This window comes from Eptesicus fuscus, chromosome 21, assembly GCF_027574615.1.
Source record: "Eptesicus fuscus isolate TK198812 chromosome 21, DD_ASM_mEF_20220401, whole genome shotgun sequence".
NCBI classification, from domain to species: Eukaryota; Metazoa; Chordata; class Mammalia; order Chiroptera; family Vespertilionidae; genus Eptesicus; species Eptesicus fuscus.
In genome coordinates, this window is record NC_072493.1 from 47093171 (window position 1) to 47115274 (window position 22104).

Sequence of the window (22104 nt, forward strand, 5' to 3'; positions counted from 1 at the left end):
ATGGTCAGAGCGTCAGCCTGCGGACTGAAGGGTCCCAGGTTCGATTCCAGTCCAGTCCAGGGCATGTACCTTGGTTGCGGGCACATCCCCGGTGGGGGGGTGTGCAGGAGGCAGCTGATCGATGTTTCTCTCTCATCCATGTTTCTAACTCTCTATCCCTCTCCCTTCCTCTCTGTAAAAAACCAATAAAATATGAAGAATGCCCGGCCGGCCACGTGGCTCAATGGCCAGAGCGTCAGCCTGGGGACCCGGCTCGGGTTCGATTCCTAGTCAAGGGCACCTACCTTGCTTGCAGGTTCAATCCCTGGCCCGGTAGGCGACCAAACAATGTATTTCTCTCTTCCCTCCTTCCTCTCCCTTCCAATTTTTCCCTGCAAATCAATGGAAGAAAATATCCTTCGGTGAGAATTAAAAAAATACAATAAAATGAGAATGTCCCCCAGCCCGGCTGGTGTGGCTCCGTGGGTTAGGGCGCCTCAGCCGCCCGACACTGCACAGACCTCGCTCTGTCCTCCCTCCCTTTGTCAAACAGGGAACTCTTACTATCACCGTGGTGTCCTCCCGTCCTCGCCGCGGCGATAAGGGCGCTCACGGGCCGCGGGTTGCTCTGCCAAGGACCCTGGAGCCTGAATGCTTTCTGTTTTTTGTTTTGTTTTGTTTTGTTTTCAAATCTGATCTTCATTTTTTAAAATTATTTTTATTGATTTTAGAGGGGAAGGGAGAGGGATAGAGACAGAAACATCACTGATGAGAATCATCGATCGGCTGCCTCCTACACGCCCCCTACCTGGGATGGAGCCCGAAACCCAGGCTTGTGCCCTTGGCCCGAATCGAACCCGGGACCCCTCAGTCCGCAAGCCGAAGCTCTATCCACAGAGCCAAACTGGCTAGGGCAGATCTTTATTTTTATTTTATTTATCTATTTATTTTGTTAATCCTCCCCCGAGGATTAACAAAATAAATTCTCTCTGGTCATGGATGTTTCTATCTCTCCTCTCCCAAATCAATAAAAATATATTTAAAAATCCCGTTGATTTTTAGAGGGGGTGGAAGGGACGGGGAGAGATAGAAAAACATCGCTGTGAACCCTAGCTGGTTTGGCTCAGTGGACAGAGCATCGCCTGCAGACTGAAGGGTTCCAGGTCTGATTCCCGTCAAGGGCAGATGCCAGATTCTGGGCTTGATCTCCAGTGGGGGCCATGCAGGCAGCAGCTGATTAATGATTCTCTCTCACCATTGATGTTTCTCTCTCCTCCCTTCCTCTCTGAAACCAATAAAAGTATACTAAAAATTAAAAAACAAATATCGAAGTGAGAGAGACACATCGATTGGTTGCCTCCTGCATGCACCCTGACGGGGACCAGGGATGGAGCCTGCAGCCGAGGTAGTCCATGCCCTTGACTGGGGATCGAACCTGGGACCCTTCTTCAGTCCACAGGCTGACGCTCCAACCGTGGAGGCAAACCAGCTTAGCGGTGAAAACGGATGGGATTTGCAGGGAGAGAGTCCAGCCCCGCCCACAGGAAGCATCAACCAGATTAGCCTCCCAGTGGCCAGAAAGGAGGGAGGAAGGGAGGGAGGGAGGGAGGGAGGGAGGGAGGAAGGGAAGGTGGGAGGGAGGGCTACTCTTCATTCCAGACCAGAAAAGACAGGGCTGTTTCCCGCCCCTGGGGCGGGGGATTCTCCTGGCTACACCTCCCAGAAGGATCAACCACAACAAAAGTCTTCAAAGGAAAGAAGTTCTGCCCTGGCCGGTGTGGCTCAGTGGATAGAGCATAGGTCTGGGGATGGAAGGGTCCCAGGTTCGATTCCAGTCAGGGCACGTACCCGGGTTGTGGGGTTGTGAGCTTAATCTCCAGTGGGGTGTGTGCAGGAGGCAGCCAATCAGTGATTCTCTCTCATCATTAATGCTTCTCTCTCTCCTCCTTCCTCTCTGAAATAAATAAAACTGTTAATATATATATATATATATAGCCCTAGCCGGTTTGGCTCAGTGGATAGACAGAGCGTTGGCCTGGAACTGAAGGGTCCAGGTTCGATTCCAGTCAAGGGCACATGGTTGGGTTTCAGGCTGGATCCCCAGTGTGGGGCGTGCAGGAGGCAGCCGATCCACGGTTCTCTCTCATCATGGATGTTTCTATCTCTCTCTCCCCTCTCCCTTCCTCTCTGAAATCAGTAAAAATGTATTTAAAAATAATAATTAGCAAATAGCGCTAGCCGGTGGCTCAGTGGTTAGAGCGTCCTCTCTTCACATGGACTGAAGGGTCTCGGGTTTGATTCCAGGCCCAGAGCACCTACCTCGGTTGCAGGCTCATCCCAATTCCTGGTCTAGGTACGTGCACATGTGGGAGGAAACCCATGTATCTAACATAGATTTTTTTCCCCTCACTCTACCTCTCTCTAAAAATCTGTGGGGGAAAAGATATCCTCAGGTGGGGACTCCTCACAGAAATAAAAATCAAAAACACCAGCCTCAGGGCCTGTGGACACGCATCCAGCCTCCCCCACCTCCCCCGCCACCGCTTCTCTTCCACACACAGCTCCCAGCTCCCGCTTTCATCGGGAAAATGGGTCTTTTCCAGCCTCGAAATGGAGCCGGGCTGAGCATCCTGCTGCAGGCCGGATCAGCCAGGCCCCCAGGGATGTCCGAACCCCCGCACCCTGTCTCCTCCCGAGGAGGGTCAGGGACCCGGACTTACCTGCCTGAATTCAGACTGTGAGAGCGGACGTCGTGCCAGGTCGCAGTGGGTGAGTTTGAGTGAAACCCTGGGAGGGAGGCTGATAAAATCTCTCACCCAGGAGCTGGAAACGCCTACAAGCCCACCTCCCCCTGGCTGGGCTGGGCTGGGCCGGCAGGTGGGGCCGGGCAGGCGGAGCCTGCAGCGATGCTCTGGGAAGGAGGCTGCTGAGTGTGCCCTCCAGGCAGCGCTCCAGGCTGCTTCTTGTATTGAAGTAAAAGACATGTGACCCAACAACTTCACCCGAACCACGTGGAAACGTCCGGAATTTCCCTTCCTGCCATTGCGCCCTCATGCTCCCTCCAGAATTCTTCTCGCCTTGCAAAACCCAGACTCTGTCCTCCCAAAACTCTAAATCCCGCCCTAACCGAATAGGGCCTTCAGACTGAAGGGTCCCGGGTTCGATGCCGGTCAAGGGCATGTACCTTGGTTGCGGGCACATCCCCAGTAGGGGGTGTGCAAGAGGCAGCTGATCGATGTTTCTCTCTCATCGATGTTTCTAACTCTCTCTCCCTCTCCCTTCCTCTCTGTAAAAAATCAATAAAATATATTCAAACAAACAAAACACTAAATCCCTGGTCCCTATCCTGCCATCCTCTGCCACCCACCCCTCTCCTTCTGTCGCTCCGGATGGGACCACTCTAGATACTTCAGGGAAGTGGTAGCAGAGCCCGGCTGGCCTGGCTCAGTGGTTGAGTGCCAACCTATGAACCAAGAGGTCGCGGTTTGATGCCCGGTCAGGGCACAGGCCCGGATTGTGGGCTCCATCCCCAGTGTGGGGCCTGCAGAAGGCAGCCCATCAGTGATTCTCTCTCATCATTGATGCTTCTATCTCTCTCTCTTCCTCCCTCTTCTTTCCTCTCTGAAATCAGTAAAATAAATACAAATAAAAGTACAAGTGGGAGCATACAATGTTTGTCCTTTGGGGTCAGGATTATTTCCCTCAGCATAATGTGTGTGTGTGAGATCCTCACCCGAGGATATTTTTCCATTGGTTTTTAGAGAGAGTGGTAGGGAGGGGGAGAGAGAGAGAAACATCTATGGGAGAGAAACACATCAATTGGTTGCCTCCCGCTCAGAGGTAAAGCCTGCAACTGAGGTACGTGCCCTTGACCGGAATTGAACCCCAAACCCTTCAGTCTGCCGGCTGACACTCTTCGCACTGAGCCAACCTGGCTAGGACAGAATCTCCTTTCTTTCTTTTTTTTTTTTTAAATATATTTTATTGATTTTAGAGAGGAAGGGAGAGGGAGAGAGAGAGATAGAAACATCAATGATGAGAGAGAATCATTGATTGGCTGCCTCCTGCACGCCCCCTACTGGGGACTGAGCCCGCAACCCGGGCATGTGCCCCTGGCCGGAATCGAACCTGGGACCCCTCAGTCCACAGGCTGCCCCTCCATCCATTGAGCCAAAACAGCTAGGGCCCTTTTTAAAAAAAAAATTAATAATTAAATTAGCAAACACCAACGACAAAGTAAGAATCTATATATACTAGAGGCCCGTTGCATAAAGATTCGTGCAATAGGCCTTCCTTCCCCTGGCTACTGGCACCGGTTTTCCTTCGGCACCTGGGACCTGGGCCTTCGTTCTGGACACCACCTTCCGTCTGCTCTCCAGCCAGGGCCTTCAGTCTTTGCTCCAGCTGGAGCCCTGCTCCTGGAGCTCCCTCCACCCCCGCCCGCCCCTTCACAGCAGGTGTCCTCCCCTGCCCAGCCTTTATGCGCCTGCATGCACGCATGCTGCCCAAAAGCCTGGAGCCACTGGGGGGCGGGGCCTCCGCCATCTTTGTCAGGTTAATTTGCATACTCACTCCTGATTGGCTGGTGGGCATTGTGAAGTGACAGCAATTTGCACATTTCTCTTTTATTAGTGTAGATGTATTTCTATTGATTTCAAAGAGGAAAGCAGACCTAACAGGTTTGACTCAGTGGATAGAGCATCAGCCTGCGGACTCAAGGGTTCCAGGTTCGATGCCGGTCAAGGGCATGTACCTTGATTGGGGGCACATCCCCAGTAGGGGGCTGTGCAGGAGGCAGCTGATCGATGTTTCTCTCTCATCGATGTTTCTAACTCTCTATCCCTCTCCCTTCCTCTCTGTAAAAAAATTGATAAAATGTATTTAAAAATTAAAAAATAAAAATATAAAAGGTAATACTTAAAAAAAAAAAAGAGGAAGGCAGAGGGCAAGAGAGATAGAAACATCAATGATGAGAGAGAATCATTGACCAGCTGCCTCCTGCATGCCCTCCACTGGGGATCGAGCCCCCAACGGGGGCATATGCACCTGACCGGAATTGAACCCGGGACCCGTCAGTCCCCAGACCAACGCTCTATCCACTGAGCCACACCAGTTAGTGAAAGATGAGACGGAGGCCGAAAACCAGGACCACAGGCTTGATTAGAGGAGAAGGACCCTGCCGGGCTGCCCCGCAAGGGGGAGTAGCGGCACGTGCAGAGGGAACACGCCTTCTGAGGGGAGGAACGGGAAGGGATGGGGCTTAGGGCACTCGGCACACGCTGACTGGTGATTTCACATAAGGCACATGATTAGGCACTTAGGTACTTAGGAATCAGGAACTTAGGGTATTTGGCAGGTGCGGATTGGCGGTTCAATGTACAGTCCATATAAGGTGCCTGGTTAGGTGCTCAGGAATGTCCAGGCCGCAGGTGCAGTTTACGTCATACTCCGTCCTTCAGTGGGGGGAAGGGAGGATCTATCAGTTAGGGCTACTTTTATGTTTTGTTTTTTTTCTTAAAATTTTTTAAATATCCAAAACCGGTTTGGCTCAATGGATAGAGCGTCGGTCTGCGGACTGAAAGGTCCCAGGTTCGATTCCGGTCAAGGGCATTTACATTGGCTGCGGGCACATCCCTGGTAGGGGGTGTGCAGGAGGCAGCTGGTCGATGATTCTCTCTCATCGATGTTTCTAGCTCTCTATCCCTCTCCCTTCCTCTCTGTAAAAAATCAATAAAATATATTAAAAAAAAAAAAATTTTTTTTTAAATATATTTTATTGATTTTCCACAGAGAGGAAGAGAGAGGGATAGAGAGTTAGAAACATCGATGAGAGAGAAACATTGATCAGCTGCCTCCTGCACACCTCCCACTGGGGATGTGCCCGCAACCAAGGTACATGCCCCTGACTGGAATCGAACCTGGGACCCTTGAGTCCGCAGGCCGACGCTCTATCCACTGAGCCAAACCAGTTTCGGCGACTTTTATGTTTTTATTACTAAAGACCTGGTGCACAAAATTCAGCCCAGCCTGCACCCTCTCCAATCCGGGACCCCTTGGAGGATGTCTGGCTGCTGGTTTAGGCCTGATCCCCCGATCCTGGGGATCGGGCCTAAACCGGCAGTTGGACATGCCTCTCCCAATCCGGGACCAGTGGCTCCTAACTGCTCACCTGTCTGCCTGCCTGGTAGCCCCTAACTTACCCCCCTGCTGGTCTGGTCACCACTAACTGCCCTCCCCTGCCAGCCTGATCGCCCCACGCAGCCTGTTCGGTCGTCTGTTTGGTTGTTTTGGTTGTGACAGTTGCTTAGGCTTTTATTTTTTAATATATTTTTATTCATTTCAGAGATGAAGGGGGAGCGAGGAAGAGAGAGACATCAATGATGAGAGAGAATTATGGATCGGCTGCCTCCCACAGGCCCCACAGGTTGTGGGGATGGAGCCCACAACCTGGGCATATGCCCTGACCGGGCATCGAACCCCGAACTCTTGGTTCATAAGTTGATGCTCAGCCAATGAGCCACACCGGCCGGGCTCTGCTCCCACTTCCCTGAAGTATGTAGAGTGGTCCCATCCGGAGAGGCCGAAGGAGAGGGGTGGGTGGCAGAGGCTGGCAGGAGGGGGAGCGGGGAGTTAGTGTTTCTCGGGGACAGAGTCTGGGTTTTGCAAGGCGAGAAGAATTCCCAAGCGTGAGGGCACCGCCATGGGCAGGCACCCACGGGACCTTTTCACAGGGTTCAGGTGGACACGGTCACGTCACGTGTGTTTTACTTCCATTAAAGAAGCACCTTGGAGCGGTGCCTGGAGGGCAAACACAGCAGCCTCCTTCCCACAGTTTGAACGTGAAAAACCAAGGAAACCTGTAAGGAATTTCTGTGAGTTCATTTGAGCCCAACTGTCAACATAGGCCGGGAAGCAGAACCTCAAAGAATTGAGATAATGCTCCGGAGAATGGCGGGTTACATCTGTATTTACACATTGCCATCAAAGACAGGGACGTAGGTGGGTTACAGGAAATCCATCGGTGATAGACTAGAGAGGCGGGAGGAAGCAAAGCAGGGGTGGGCGGAGGTGTGAAAACCTGGGATTGATAAAAAGTAAAATGATGGACACAGACTTAGGTGGGTGCAGGAACAATTAACATGATAATGAAGGAATTTGTGGTATTTGTCCTGGCTCCCAGCATATTAGGTTGTGCCCCAGGGGGTCCAGAGAAAGGGAAGTTACAAGTTACCCAGACATTTCAGGGTGTGTTATCACAGATGCAAAAAGACACATAGGCTCAGCGAAGGAAAAGGCTGACCTTGTCAGTGAAGATACCAGCCTAGGAGGTGACTGCCCACCATCACTGCGTTTAGTTCAAGTTTAATTTCACACCATCCTTTGTGTCTGAAGGTCTCTGAGTTTGCAAGACCGCCACGCAGGCCTCCCCTGAGCTGTCGGGTCCGCATGTGGCCCCTTCCATCACCGTAGGCCCCACCCCTCCTGGCCTGCCTGCCTGCCCGCCCTGGCCAGCCAGGGGGGTGGGCTTTTAGGCGTTGCCAGCTCTGAGGTAGAGATTTATCTTTATTGGCTCCAGCTCCTCGGCTTCCCTCAAACTCACTGACCCACCAAGGAGCAGGTCCAACCGCAGTCCGTCTGGTAAGTCCGGGTGCCTGACCCGCCTCAGGAGGAGACAGGGCGCGTGGGTTCAGACATATCCTAGGGCCCTGGGCTACCTGAGGGGCAGCTGGTTGCTCTGCCCGGCTCCATTTAAAGGCTGGAAAAGACCCATTTTTTTATTTTTTATTTATTTTTTTAAATTTCTTTATTGATTAAGGTGTCACATATTTGTCCTCATCCCCCCATTCCCATCCCACACCCCTCCCCACGGATGCCCCAACCCCCTGTTGAACTTAGCCATTGGATAGGCTCGTATGCATGCACACAAGTCCTTTAGTTAAGACCCATTTTTTTAGATGAAAGCAGGAGCTGGGAGCTGTGTGTGTTGGAGAAGGGGTGGGGGTGGAGGTGGGGGAGGTTGGATGCGTGTCCACAGGCCCGAGGTTGGTGTTTTATGGTTTTTTATTTTAATTTTTATTTATTTTATGAATCCTCATCCGAGGATATTTTTTTCCCCATAGATTTATTTTTTAACATAATGATTTCAGAGAGGAAGGAGGAAAGAGTGATAGGAACATCAATGATGAGAATCATGGATCCTCTGCCTCCTGCACCCACCACCCTGGGGATCGAGCCCACAACCTGGGCATGTGCCCTGCCCGGGAATTGAACCTGGGACCCTTGAGTCCGCAGGCCGACGCTCTCTCCACTGAACCAAACCAGCCAGGGCTCTGGGTACTTCTTGGAAGTGGAGTCATACTGGGCCTGTCTTCTGGTGACTGGCCTAATCCACTCAGCTTAGGTCCTTGGTCTCATTACTGTGGTGGCTGGGGTCCCAATCCCCTTCCTTTTCAAGGCTTTTGTTGTCGTTCCTTCAGGGAGGTGTAGCCAGGACACGTTCTAGGCCCCAGGGGCCTGGGAAACAGCCCTGGCTTTTCTGGTCTGGAATGAAGGGTAGCCCTCCCGCCCTCCCTCCATCGCTCCAGGCCACAGGGAGGCTATTCCTGCTCCACGCTTCCTGTGATCTGGGCTGGAATCTCTCCCGGCAAATCCCATCTTTTTCCGCCCTGGCCCCAGCTGCGCATTCCGAGTCCATTTCACTTTGAAAACAAAAACAAAGACGCCCTAGCTGGTTTGTCTCCACGGTTGGAGCGTCAGTCTGTGGACTGAAGAAGGGTCCTGGGTTCCATCCCCAGTCAAGGGCATGGACTACCTCGGCTGCAGGCTCCATCCCTGGCCCCGGTCAGGGTGCGTGCAGGAGGCAACCAATCGATGTGTCTCTCTCACATCGATGTTTGTTTTTTAATTTTTAATACACTTTTATTGACTTCAGAGAGGAAGGGAGAGGGAGAGAGAAACATCAATGATGAGAGAATCAATGATCAGCTGCTGCCTGCAGGAACTCTACTGGGGATGGAGCCTGAAACCCGGGCATGTGCCCTTGACAGGAATCAGACCTGGGACCCTTCAGTCTGCAGGCCGATGCTCTATCCACTGAGCCAAACCAGCTAGGGTTCACAGGGATCTTTTTCTGTCTCTCCCCCTCCCTTCCACACCCTCTAAAAATCAACAGGAAGAAGTATCCTCGGGTGAGGATTAACAAAGTAAATAGGTAAATAAAAATAAAGATCAGCCTTAGCCAGTCTGGCTCAGTGGATAGAGCGTCGGCCTGGGGACAGGGGTCATGGGTTTGATTCTGGCCTAGGGCACATGCTTTGGTTTCGGGCTCGATCCCCAGTGGGTGGCGTGTAGGAGGCAGCTGATCAATGATTCGCTCTCATCGTTGATGTTTCTCTCTCTCTCTATCCCTCTCCTTTCCCCTCTAAAATCAATAAAAATAATTTTTAAAAAATGAAGATCAGATCTGAAAAAAACAAAACAAAACAGAAAGCTCTCAGGCTCCAGGGTCCTTGGCAGAGCAACCCGCGGCTCGTGAGCGCCCTTATCGCCGCGGCGAGGACGGGGAGGACACCATGGTGATAGTAAGAGTTCCCTGTTTGACAAAGGAAGGGAGGACAGAGCGAGGTCTGTGCAGTGTCGGGCGGCTGAGGTGCCTAACCCATGGAGCCACGCCGGCCGGGCTGGGGGACATTCTCATTTTATTGTATTTTTTTAATTCTCACCGAAGGATATTTTTTCCCATTGACTTTTAGGAAGAAAGTGGAAGGGAGAGAGGGGAGAAGGAGGGAGAGAGAGAGAAACATCCACATGAAAGAGACACATCAATTGGTTGCCCCCTGCACACACCCTAACCAGGGCAGGGCATTGACCCTGCAAGCAAGGTACATGCCTTTGACCAGGAATCGAACCTGGGACCCATCAGGCCCCAGTCTGATGCTCTAACCACTGAGAAAACTGCCCAGGGCTGAGTGGACATTATTTTTTTACATTTTTAAAAATTATTATCCTATCTAATAAAAGAGTAATATGCAAATTAACCATCATTCCAACATACAAGATGGCCACCCCCATGTGGTCAAAGATGGCTGCCCCCATGTGGACACAAGATGGCCACCACAAGATGGCCAGCAGGGGAGGGCAGTTGGGAGGGACCAGGCCTGCAAGGGAGGGCAGTTGGGAGGGACCAGGCCTGTAGGGGAGGGCAGTTGTGGGGGGACCAGGCCTGCAGGGGAGGGCAGTTAGGGGGGACCAGGCCTGCAGGGGAGGGCAGTTAGGGGTGACCAGGCCTGCAGGGGAGGGCAGTTAGGGGCAATCAGGCTTGCAGGGGAGCAGTTAGGCATCATTCAGGCTGGCAGGGGAATGGTTAGAGGGTGATCAGGCTGGTAGGCAAAAGCGGTTAGGGGCAATGAGGAAGGCAGGCAGGCGAGCAGTTGGGAGCCAGCAGTCCTGGATTATGAGAGGGATGTCCGACTGCCCGTTTAGGCCTGATTCTACTGGAATTGGGCCTAAACAGGCAGTCGGACATCCCTCGAGGGGTCCCAGACTAGAGAGGGTGCAGGCTGGGTTGAGGATCACACACCCCCGTGCACGAATTTTGTGCACTGGGCCTCTAATCTATACTAATAATCTATACTAATAAAAGGGTAATATGCTAATTAGAACAGACATCCTTCCAGATGTCCTTCTGGACAAAGTCACAGTGGCTGCCTGAGGCTCAGGCAAGCCATGGATGGTGGCTGCTTCTGCGAGGGCCGACCCAAGGCTCAGGCAGCCACGGCGGCCAGCAGTAGCAGCAGCAGAGGCCTGATGGGGGCGTCGCCCTCCCCTGATCAGCCGGGTTGCTTCCTGCAGAGGGAGGTCAGAGGCAGTAGCAGCGAGAGGGTGTGGGCAGGTGCCTTCCCCTGATTGGCTGGTGGGTCCCCGCAGTCAGTAGGACAACCCCTGAGGGCTCCCAGATTGTGAGAGGGGGCAGGCCGGGCTGAGGGATGCCCCCTACCCCCAGTGCACGAATTTTCATGCACTGGGCCTCTAGTTATCTTTTAAATAAATATACATATATATTTCTTTATTGATTTTAGAGAGGAAGGAAGGGGGAGAGAGAGAGATAGAAACATCAATGAGGAGAGAGAATCATTGGTCAGCTGCCTCCTGCACACCCCACACTGGGGATGTGCCCGCAACCAAGATACATGCCCTGAACTGGACTGGAATCGAACCTGTGACCTCCTGGTTCATAGCTTGATGCTCAACCACGGAGCTACCCGGCCGGCCGGGCTGGGCGGACGTCCTGATGGTTTCCTGTCTTGCTTTCCCTGCAGATCCCGGCCTCGGACTCAGCGGCGCCCACGATGCTGTGTGAACCCCTGGGCCGGTTTGGCCAGAGGCTGGTGCGCCGGCGGCCCCTGGAGCACACGGAGGAGGGGTCCAGCGGCCTGGCCCGGTGCCTGAGCACCCTGGACCTGGTGGCCCTCGGCGTGGGCAGCACCCTGGGGGCGGGCGTGTACATCCTGGCCGGGGAGGTGGCCAAGGACAAGGCGGGGCCGGCCATCGTCCTCTGCTTCTTCGTGGCGGCCGTGACGTCCGTGCTGTCGGGGCTGTGCTACGCGGAGTTCGGGGCGCGGGTGCCCTGCGCCGGGTCCGCCTACCTCTACAGCTACGTCACCGTGGGGCAGCTGTGCGCCTTCGTCACCGGCTGGAACCTCATCCTCTCCTACGTCATCGGTGAGAGGGCAGGGCGACCCACAGGAGGGGGTGGGGTCTTTGTCCTCATTCATAAACATTTCGGGGTCCCGCTTGTGAGGGGAAGTGGGTAACTCTGAGGAAAACCCCCATACTGTTGCCCTAGCCTGTGGTCGGCAAACTGCGGCTCGCGAGCCACATGCGGCTCTTTGGCCCCTTGAGTGTGGCTCTTCCACAAAATACCACGGCCTGGGCGAGTCTGTTTTGAAGAAGTGGCGTTAGAAGAAGTTTAAGTTTAAAAAATTTGGCTCTCCAAAGAAATGTCAATCGTTGTACTGTTGATATTTGGCTCTGTTGACTCATGAGTTTGCCGACCACGAGGGCCTAGCCGGTTTGGCTCAGTGGCTAGAGCTTCGGCCTGAGGACTGAAGGGTCCCGGGTTTGATTCTGGCCGAGGGCATGTACCTCGGTTGCAGGCTCCAACCCCAGTAGGGGGTGGGCAGGAGGCAACTGATGGATGCTTCTCTCTCATCAATGTTTCTAACTCTCTATCCCTCTCTCTTCCTCTCTGTAAAATCAACAAACCCTACACTAATAAAAGAGAAATATGCAAATTGACCATACATTCGCAACGCCCACCAGCCAATCAGGAGTGAGTATGCACATTAACCCAATGAAGATGGCGGGTTAATTTGCATACGCAGGCACGGAACAGAGGGCGGGTTGGGACACATGTATGAGGGGGAGGAGACGGGGTGGAGGGAGCAACAGGAGTGGCACTCCAGCAGGAGCGAGGACTTTCAGGCTCCCGGGCGGCCGGGAGCAAAGCCAGGGGAAGGAAGGCCTATTCTTGCACGAATCAACAACAACAAAAACCCCAAACTTGATTCTACCTGACTCTATGCTGCTTTCCTTAAATCACCAAACCAGGACCAGGAAGCAAGGGGAAGGGCAGGCACCGGGGAAGGGTCCCCGTGGGTGAGAGACGTGGCCCAAGGCTCATGCCTCACCAAGGTGAGGTCTCTGCTCAGCTGCTGCTGGCTTCAGGAGACCCCCCTGACCACCCACCCAATTTAACATTTCTTTGGTGTTTTTTTTTGTTTGTTTTTTAATATATATATTTTATTGATTTTTTACAGAGAGGAAGGGAGAGGGAGAGAGAGTTAGAAACATTGATGAGAGAGAAACATCGATCGGCTGCCTCCTGCACACCCCCTACTGGGGATGTGCCCACAACCCAGGTACGTGCCCTTGACCGGAATCGAACCCGGGACCCTTCAATCCACAGGCCGACGCTCTATCCACTGAGCCACACCGGCCAGGGCAACATTTCTTTTTTTAAAGAATATATTTTTATTGATTTGAGAGGAAAGGAGAGGGAGAGACAGAAACATCAATGATGAGGGAGAATCATTGATCGGCTGCCTCCTGCATGCCCCCTACTGGGGATCAAGCCTGAAACTCGGGCATGTGCCCTAACTGGGAATTGAACTACGACCTCCTGGTTCATAGGTCGATGCTCAACCACTGAGCCACACTGGCTGGGCCCAATTTAAAATTTCACCCCTCACTTCCTAGCCCTCCAGGGCCTACTCCCGTTTTCTTTTTTTGCATAATGCGCACTCCTTCTAGCAAATCAAATAGTTCACCTGTTCTGTGAAACGTGTCTCCTCTCCCCGCCCCATGAGGAGGAGGAGTCCTTGGCCTGGGAGCTCAGTTGATTAGAGTTGTTCTCATCCTCCAAGGTTGCTGGTTTGAGGTCTCTCTCTCTCTCTCTCTCTCTCTCTCTCTCTCTCTTTCTCTCCCTCCCTCTCCCCTTCCTTATTCTAAAATAACAAATTAAAAAATATTTTTAAAAAGGGGGGAAGCAGAAGTGAAACTCTTTGAGATGGCTCTTTTGTATGTCTGTTCCCCCCAAAACCCTGTCCCCTGGCGCCCGGCCGGGGTGCAGGTCATTCTGTGGGTGAACGTGCCTCCTCTGGCTGCAGGGAGCGCCAGTGTGGCCAGGGCCTGGAGCGCCGCCATCGACAGCCTGACCGGGTACCACATGTCTCGGGCGCTGCAGGAGAGCGTGCCTCTGCGAGTGCCCTTCCTGGCCAGCTACCTGGACTTCTTGGCACTGGGCCTGGTGCTGCTGCTCACGGGTGAGGCGGGGCCAGAGACGGATGGGATGAGCGGGGCATGGAGGGGGGGCGGGGCATGGAGGGGGAGCAGCTGGGGTGGGGAAGGCTGGGCTGTGGTGAAGGGGTGGGGGGATGTGAGGCCAGAAAAGGGGATTTTCCGTGGGAGAAACAGGAAGGCAAGATGTAGGCATTGTTCCCACCCTCGGAACTCATTTTGAGCTGGACCTTTTTTTGGCGTGGCGTGCTGTTTTGTGCACTGTAGGATTTCATTCATTCATTCATTTTTCTTCTTTCTTTTTTAAAAAAATATATTTTATTGATTTTTTACAGAGAGGAAGGGAGAGGGATAGAGAGTTAGAAACATCAATAAGAGAGAAACATTGATCAGCTGCCTCCTGCACACCCTCCACTGGGGATGTGCCCACTACCAAGGTACATGCCACCAACTGGAATCGAACCCGGGACCCTTCAGTCCTCAGGCCGATGCTCTATCCACTGAGCTAAACCGGTTTTGGCTTCTTCTCTCTGTCTATACATATACTAGAGGCCTGGTGCATAAAATTCGTGCATGGCGCCAAAACCGGTTTGGCTCAGTGGATAGAGCTTCGGCCTGTGGACTGAAGGGTCCCAGGTTCGATTCCGGTCAAGGGCATGTGCCTTGGTTGCGGGTACATCCCCTGTAGGGGATGTGCAGGAGGCAGCTGATCGATGTTTCTCTCTCATTGATGTTTCTAACTCTCTATCCCTCTCCCTTCCTCTCTGTAAAATATCAATAAAATATATTTAAAAAAAAAAAAATTCGTGCATGGGGGCAGAGGAATCCCTCAGCCCAGCCTGCACCCTCTTGCAATCTGGGACCCCTCAGGGGATATCCAACTGCCAGGATTGGGCCTAAACCAGCAGTTGGACATCCCTCTTGCAATCCGGGACTGCTGGCTTCTAACTGCTTGCCTGCCTGCCTCTTTGCCCCTAACTGCTCACCTGCCTGCCTCATTGCTCCTAAGGGCCTCTGCCTTGGCCCCTGCCTGGTGGCTTCATCCGGAATGATGTCCGGAAGGTCGTTCAGCTGTCCAGTATAATTAGCATATTACACTTTTATTATTTTATAGATTTTTAAATTCATTTATTTATTTTTTAATATATATATTTTTATTGCAGAGAAGAAGGGAGAGAGAGATAGAAATATCAATGATGAGGGAGAATCATCGATCGGCTGCTTCCTACATGCCCCCCATTGGGGATCGAGCCGGCAACCCAGGCCTGTGCCCTGACCGGAAATCAAACCGTGACCTGGTGGTTTGTAGGTCAACACTCAACCATTGAGACACTCTGGCAGGGCCCAATAAAGTTATTCTTAAAAGAAAAGAAATCAAACATTAATTCTGTTGCATTTTTGGTAATCCTCATCCAAAGATATTTTTCCATTGATTTTGAGAGAGAGGGGGAGGGGGAGAGGCGGAGCAAAAGAAACATCGATGGTGTGAGATGTGAGAGAGACACATTGACTGGCTGCCTCACACTCCTGCCCGGACCGGGGCCAGGGATCGGGCCCTTGACCGCAATGGGACCTGGGACCCCTTGGTGTAACGGCCAACACTATCCACTGACCCCAACCAGCTGGGGCGAAACCCACCCTTTTAAAGTGTGTGACCCCGTGGCCCCGAAGGACAGTCCGAATGTTGTGCAACCGCCTTCTTCCAGTTCCAGCCCATTCCCATCGCCTCCAGAGGAAACCCTGCACCCTCTCAGCAGTGCCCGCCCCGCCCCTGGGCCCACTCCGCGGCCTGCTGTCTAGTTTTCTGTCCGTCTTCCCTCAGGGGTGCTGGTCCTGGGAGCCCGTCAGTCGGCCCTGGTGACCAAGGTATTGACGGGCGTGAACCTCTTGGTTCTCGGCTTCATCGTCCTCTCGGGCTTCGTCACGGGGCGTCTGCACCACTGGCAGCTCTCGGAGCAGGACTACGAGCTGGCCAAATCGGAGTGCAACGGCACCTGCAGGTCAGGAGGGCAATTTTTGTTTTTTCTTAAATATATTCTTTTATTGATGATTGCAGAAAGGAAGGGAGAGGGAGAGAGATAGAAACATCAGTGATGAGAGAGAATCAATAATCAGCTGCCTCCTGCACGCCCCCCACTGGGGATTGAGCCCCATGTGCCCTTGTCCGGGAATTGAACCTTGACCTCTTGGTTCATAGGTCAATGCTCAACCACTGCTTGTGGAGAGGGCACTCTTGGCCACAGACTTGTGTGTGGAGTGCAGAGCTGGGGATGCGGTGGGAGGCAGATCTGGGCGGATGGGGCCGGGGGTGGGGTAGGGGAATGGACCAGGGCTGTGGTCCCGTCCAGACGGCTGAGCTGCTCACCCCTCTTCTTCCTCGAACCTTCTCTCCCCACAGCCTGGGCCCTCTGGGCTCCGGGGGGTTTGTGCCTTTCGGCTTTGAGGGGGTTCTCCGAGGGGCAGCCACGTGCTTCTATGCGTTCGTTGGTTTTGACCGAATCTCCGCCGCAGGTACCGGGTCCGGCTGCCCCCGGGGGTGGGGGCTGCCCTGGGGCACAGGCTGGGGGAGGTGGGCCGGCTCCCGGGGAGCTGCCGAAGGAAGAGGGTTTGGTGCCCTCCCCTCGGAGTGTCCTGACCCCACACCCCTCCCGTCGCGCAGGGGAAGAGGCCCGCAACCCCCAGCGGGCCATCCCCCTGGGCACCGTGGCCTCGCTCTCCATCTGCTTCCTGGCGTACTTCGGGGTCTCGGCGGCGCTCACCCTCATGGTGCCCTACTACCGGCTCAGCCCCGACAGCCCCCTGCCCGAGGCCTTCCTGCACGTGGGCTGGCCCTGGGCCAGATACGTCGTGGCCGCGGGGACCCTCTGTGCCCTTTCGTCCAGGTCAGTCCCCACAGCTGCCGCCCCCGCCCCCCACCCTCAGCCGCCCCAGCCTTGGCTGGAGAGACGGAGGGAGACGCACCTTGCACCGTGTAGATGCCCCAGGCCAGGGGTCGGCAAACTCATTAGTCACCAGAGCCAAGTATCAACAGCACAATGATTGAAATTTCTTTTCAGAGCCAAATGTTTTAAACTTAAACTACATAGGTAGGTACATTGTTAGTAACTTAATTGGGGTACTCCTAAGCTGGCCTTTGCTAAAAACTCAAGGGGCCAAAGAGCCGCAGGTGGCTCGCGAGCCGCAGTTTGCCGACCACTGCCCTCACCTTCTTGGCTCAGTGGCTAGGGCATCAGCCTATGGACTGAAGGCTCCCGGGTTCAATTCCCATCAAGGGCATGTAGCTTGGTTGCAGGTTCGATCCCCAGTCTTGTTCCGGGTAGGGGCGGGAGGCAATCCATCAATGTGTCTCTCTCACATTGATGTTTCTCTCTCTGTCTCTCCCCCTCCCTTCCACTCTCTCTAAAAGTCAATGGAGCCCTAACCGGTTTGGCTCAGTGGATAGAGCGTCGGCCTGTGGACTCGAGGGTCCCAGGTTCGATTCCGGTCAAGGGCATGTACCTTGGTTGCGGGCACATCCCCAGTGGGGGGTGTGCAGGAGGCAGCTGATCGATGTTTCTCTCTCATCGATGTTTCTAAGTCTCCCTCTCCCTCCTCCCGTCCACTCTCTCTAAAACTCAACGGAAACATATCCTCAGGTGAGGATGAATGACAACGTGTGGGCCGGGCATGGGCAGGCCAGGCCTGCCTGCTGGCGATCGCCACACACACACGTTTCCCTTCCCTCCGCCAGCCTCCTGGGCGCCATGTTCCCCACGCCGCGGGTGGTCTTGGCCATGGCAGAGGACGGACTCCTGTTCAGGGCACTGGCCCGGATCCACCCCCGAACACACACCCCCATCATGGCTACCGTCGTATCTGGAACTCTTGCAGGTGAATAAGCCCAGCCCACCCCACTCCCACCCAGTTCCCTCCGCGGGGATGGCCCCACGGGTCCTCACCGCGTCTGCCCCTCCTGGCAGCGCTCATGGCCTTCCTCTTCGAGCTCAGCAACCTGGTGGACCTCATGTCGATCGGGACCCTGCTGGCGTACTCCCTGGTGGCCTTTTCTGTGCTCGTTCTCAGGTGAGGCCCCACGAAGTTTATTTTTATTTTTTATTGATCTCAGAGAGGAAGGGAGGGGAGGGAGAGACAGAAACATCAGTGATGAGAGAGAATCTCTGATCGGCTGCCTCCCGCACACCCCGCACTGGGGACGAACCCACAGCCGGGCATGTGCCCTGACCACGCATGGAGCCTGGGATCTTAGGTGCATGGAGGATGCTCACCCAACAGCCCCCCCCCCCCCCCCCCCCGCGCAGGGCTGAACCCGAGGGCCCTGACGGGGGCGTTGCTCCTCTTGCCTTCGTGCGGCTCCTGGGGAGCTGCTCCGGGCGGGTCGGGAGGGGCCTGTGATGGGGGCGGGGCGGGGCGGGGGGGGGGGGGGGGAAGGTTGCGGGCACGTCTCTCCGCCAGGTACCAGCCAGACCAGCAGTTAAGCAGGAACGAGAAGCCGAGGGTGGAGATGACGGAGGTACAGCTTGGGCCCGACGCCGGTGCCCAGGAACCGGACCCTGGAGCAGGGATGGCGGGCGCCCTGAGCAGCCTGTGGAGCCCCGAGAGCGCCGTCCCCACCCCGCGATCCGGCCACGTCGTCTACGAGTGTGCCTCGCTGCTGGGTGCGCAGAGGGCTGGCTCTTTGGGGCCTGAGGCGGCGGGGGGAGGTGGGAGTGGGTGCCTGTGGAGGGGTCTCGGACAGAGGATGGCCCATCTTTCTGTTCCTGATGTCATCCCATTGGTTTTTGGAGAGAGTGGAGCTGGGGGTGGGGTTGGGGGGAGAAACATCGACGTGAGAGAGACATGGATGGATGCCTCCCGCACTAGGGGGTCGAACCTGCAACCCGGGTGCGTGTCCCTGAATCCGACCTGTGACCCTGAGGTGCACGGGCGGCGCACGAACCACGGAGTGACCCCGGGCCGGGCGTGATGGCCCCTGTGGATGTGGGCAGTTTGAGGGTGGGATGTGACCTGAGGCCTGAACACCTTTGGCCTCTGAACTTGACCTGTCCTCCTCCAACCCGGCCCTGCCAGCTCTCCTGCTGACCGTCCTGAGCCTGGTGCTGGCCCAGTGGCCCGGCCGCCTGGTGTCCGGGGACCCCCTGGCCACAGCGGTGACGGGGCTGCTGCTGCTGCTCATTGTGGGGCTCACGGGCATCCTCTGGAGGCAGCCCCAGAGCCCGGCTCCTCTGCGCTTCAAGGTGGGTGACCCTGTGACCCCGGAGGGAGTGAACGCTGCCTGCCCCGCTGGACCAGGCACGGCAGGGGGCGGGGCTGAAATGAATGGGCCACCCCGGCCCACACTGTGCTCAGGAGCACGGGGTGGGGACCCCTCTGAGCGGGCGTGGAGGGCGGGGCCTGAGCAGGACGGGCGCTCTTCCTTCCCCCCCGTGGGGCGGGTCTCCCCCTGGAGGGTCTGGTGTGTCCCGGGGTGACCTGACTGTGCCCCCAGGTCCCCGCCCTGCCCGTCCTGCCCCTGGTCAGCATCTTTGTGAACATGTACCTGATGATGCAGATGACAGCCAGCACCTGGGCCCAGTTTGGCATCTGGATGGCGATGGGTGAGTGGCCTCTCGGGGGACCGAACCCCAGCTCCTTCCTACCCCCTTTCCCACCCGCTGTCCCCGTGCCCTCACGGGAGGCCCTCGGGGCCCCGCCCTTCTCACCGCCTCGTTCCGTCCTAGGCTTTGCCATCTACTTCGGCTACGGGATCCGGCACAGCCTGGAGCCCGGGGCGCCGCCGCCCGCCGCCCCCCGCTCCCCCTCCAGGCTCTAGAGGGACTCGGGGACCCCGGGGACGGAGGCCGCGTGGCGTCTTCTGGTTCCGGGGAGCCTCGGGGCCTCTCTGGGGGGGAGGGCTCCGTGTCCCCTCGGGAAGGCGGACACACGCGCACAAAGCGCACGCGGTGCAACGGAGCAGAGATGCGCTCTCACAACGCACGTCGGACCGGGAGCCCCGGCCACCGGAAGCGGAAAGGAAATGTCCCGCCACAGAGAGGACCCCTGGGCCCTTCCAGAGAGAGCAGACTGCCCCGTGGGAAGGAAAGGCCTGTTTAGCCGAAACCGGTGTGGCTCAGTGGATAGGGCGTCGGCCTATGGACTGAAGGGTCCCAGGTTCGATTCCGGTCAAGAGCATGTACCAGTAGGAGGTGTGCAGGAGGCAGCTGATCGATGTTTCTCTCTCATTGATGTTTCTAACTCTCTATCCCTCTCCCTTCCTCTCTGTAAAAAGTCAATAAAATATGTTAAAAAAAAAGAAAGAAAAGAAAAGCCCTGTTTAAACTCTATTGTGTCAACAATGAACTTTTTTTCGGGTAATTTTCAATTTAAAAAAAAATAAAATTTTTTTTCTCATGCCCTAGCTGGTGTTGCTCAGTGGATAGGGCGTCAGCCTGCGGACTGAAGGGTCCCAGGTTCGATTCCGGCCGAGGGCACAGGCCTGGGTTTCGGGCTCGATCCCCAGTAGGGGGCGTGCAGGAGGCAGCCGATCCATGATTCTCTCTCATCATGGATGTTTCCATCTCTCTCTCTCCCTCTCCCTTCCTCTCTCAAATACAAAATAAATAAAAAGAAAATTTTTTTTCTCAGTTACAGTTGACATTCAGTACTCTATTCGTTTCAGATGTACAGCATGGCGGTGAGATATTTGTGTAATTTGTGAAGTGATCCCCGACACTGTAATACTCATTATAATATGGACTGCGTTCCTGTGTTGTACGTAAATCCTGTGACTCCTTTGTAGCTACCAGTTTGTACTTCTTATTTATTTAAAAATATTTTTATTTATATCAGAGAGAAAGGGAGAGGGAGAGAGAGATAGAAACATCAATGATGAGAGAGAATCATGGATCGGCTGCCTCCTGCACGCCCCCACTAGGGACCGAGCCTGCAACCCAGGCATGTGCTCTTGACCGGAATCGAACCCGGGACTCTTCAGTCCACAGGCCGACACTTTGTCCACTGAGCCGAAGGGCTAGGGCCCAGTAAACTCTTCACACAACCCCTGACCCCTGCTTTTTTCAGGGTTTTCTCAGAAGCCACCTCCTGAGGCAGACAGTGGCGTCACCCCATCCTGCACCTGGGGAAGTGGGTTCTGGGAGGGACGCCACCTTCAAGAGTCTCAGGCTTAGCTTGTCCTTGGGCTCTGGGCCAATTGCTTTGTGTCAAGTACAAGTGTCTAATACAAAAGAAAATGTGGGAGCCCAGCCGGAGTGGCTCAGGGGTTGAGCTTTGACCTGTGAACCAGGAGGTCAGGGTTCCATTCCTGGTCAGGGCACAGGCCCGGGTTGCAGGCCCGATCCCCAGTGTGGGGCGTGCAGGAGGCAGCTGGTCAATGTCTGTCTCATCTATGCTTCTATCTTTCCCTCTCCCTTGCTCTCTCTCTAAAAAAAAATAAAAATAAAAAGTCAATAAAAATATTTTTTAAAAGTAAAATATGGTATATTCATACAATGGAGTATTTAAAATATTTTTATTTATTTTACAGAGAGAATCTCCTTTGTATCCCCCTCCCCGCTCCCCATACATTTTTTTATTGATTTCAGAGCTGAAGAGAGAGGGAGAGAGAGAAACATCAATGATGAGAGAGAATCACTGATTGGCTGCCTCCTGCACGCCCCCTATTGGGGATTGAGCCCGCAGCCCAAGCACATGCCCTTGACTGGTATTGAACCCGGGGCCCTTCAGTCCCCAGACCGATGATGCAGTGTCCACTGAGCCACGCTCTCCTTCCTTTTTAAGGAAGAATAAGATTCCTCTGGATGGCTGGACCCTGTCTTTCTCCCTTTCTCCCTCGATGGACCTTGGGTTGCTCCCACTTTCTGACTTTTGTGGGTAACGCTGCTATAAACACGGGGCACAAATGCCTCCTGGAGACCCTGCTCTCCATTCATTTGGGTCTACACCCAGGAGTGGAACTGCTGGGTGACATGATTCGACGACTTTTAAATGTGTGAACCCATCTCATCGAAGACCCTGGAAGTGGGGGCTGTGTAACACGGGTCCCCACTCTCTCTTCTTACACTTACTAGGGATAAGGAAATACCCGCCCTGTCCCTCTTAGTTCTGCTGGCTGAAAATCAAGTTTTTTATTGGGTGGTTTCTTTTTGTGTGTGTGTGTGTTTTTAAAATATGTTTTTATTGCCCTGACCAGTTTGGCTCAGTGGATAGAGCGTCGGCCTGTGGACTGAAGGGTCCCAGGTTCGGTTTCGGTCAAGGGCATGTACCCTGGTTGTGGGCACATCCCCAGTAGGGAGTGTGCAGGAGGCAGCTGATCGGTGTTTCTCTGTCATTGAT

General features: G+C 54.5%; 1 protein-coding gene across 1 annotated transcript; it reads left to right on the forward strand.

Annotated features, from left to right (window-relative positions):
- The first annotated feature begins 11327 nt into the window (after positions 1-11327).
- On the forward strand, positions 11328-19585 carry LOC129147532 (cationic amino acid transporter 3-like). The gene is made up of 12 exons (XM_054710052.1): positions 11328-11700; positions 13647-13802; positions 15599-15776; positions 16175-16287; positions 16436-16658; positions 17507-17646; positions 17736-17838; positions 18229-18286; positions 18317-18431; positions 18844-19010; positions 19262-19370; positions 19494-19585. The coding sequence occupies exons 1-12, from the start codon at positions 11328-11330 to the stop codon at positions 19583-19585; spliced, it is 1827 nt and encodes a 608-aa protein (XP_054566027.1).
- Positions 19586-22104: the final 2519 nt, after the last annotated feature.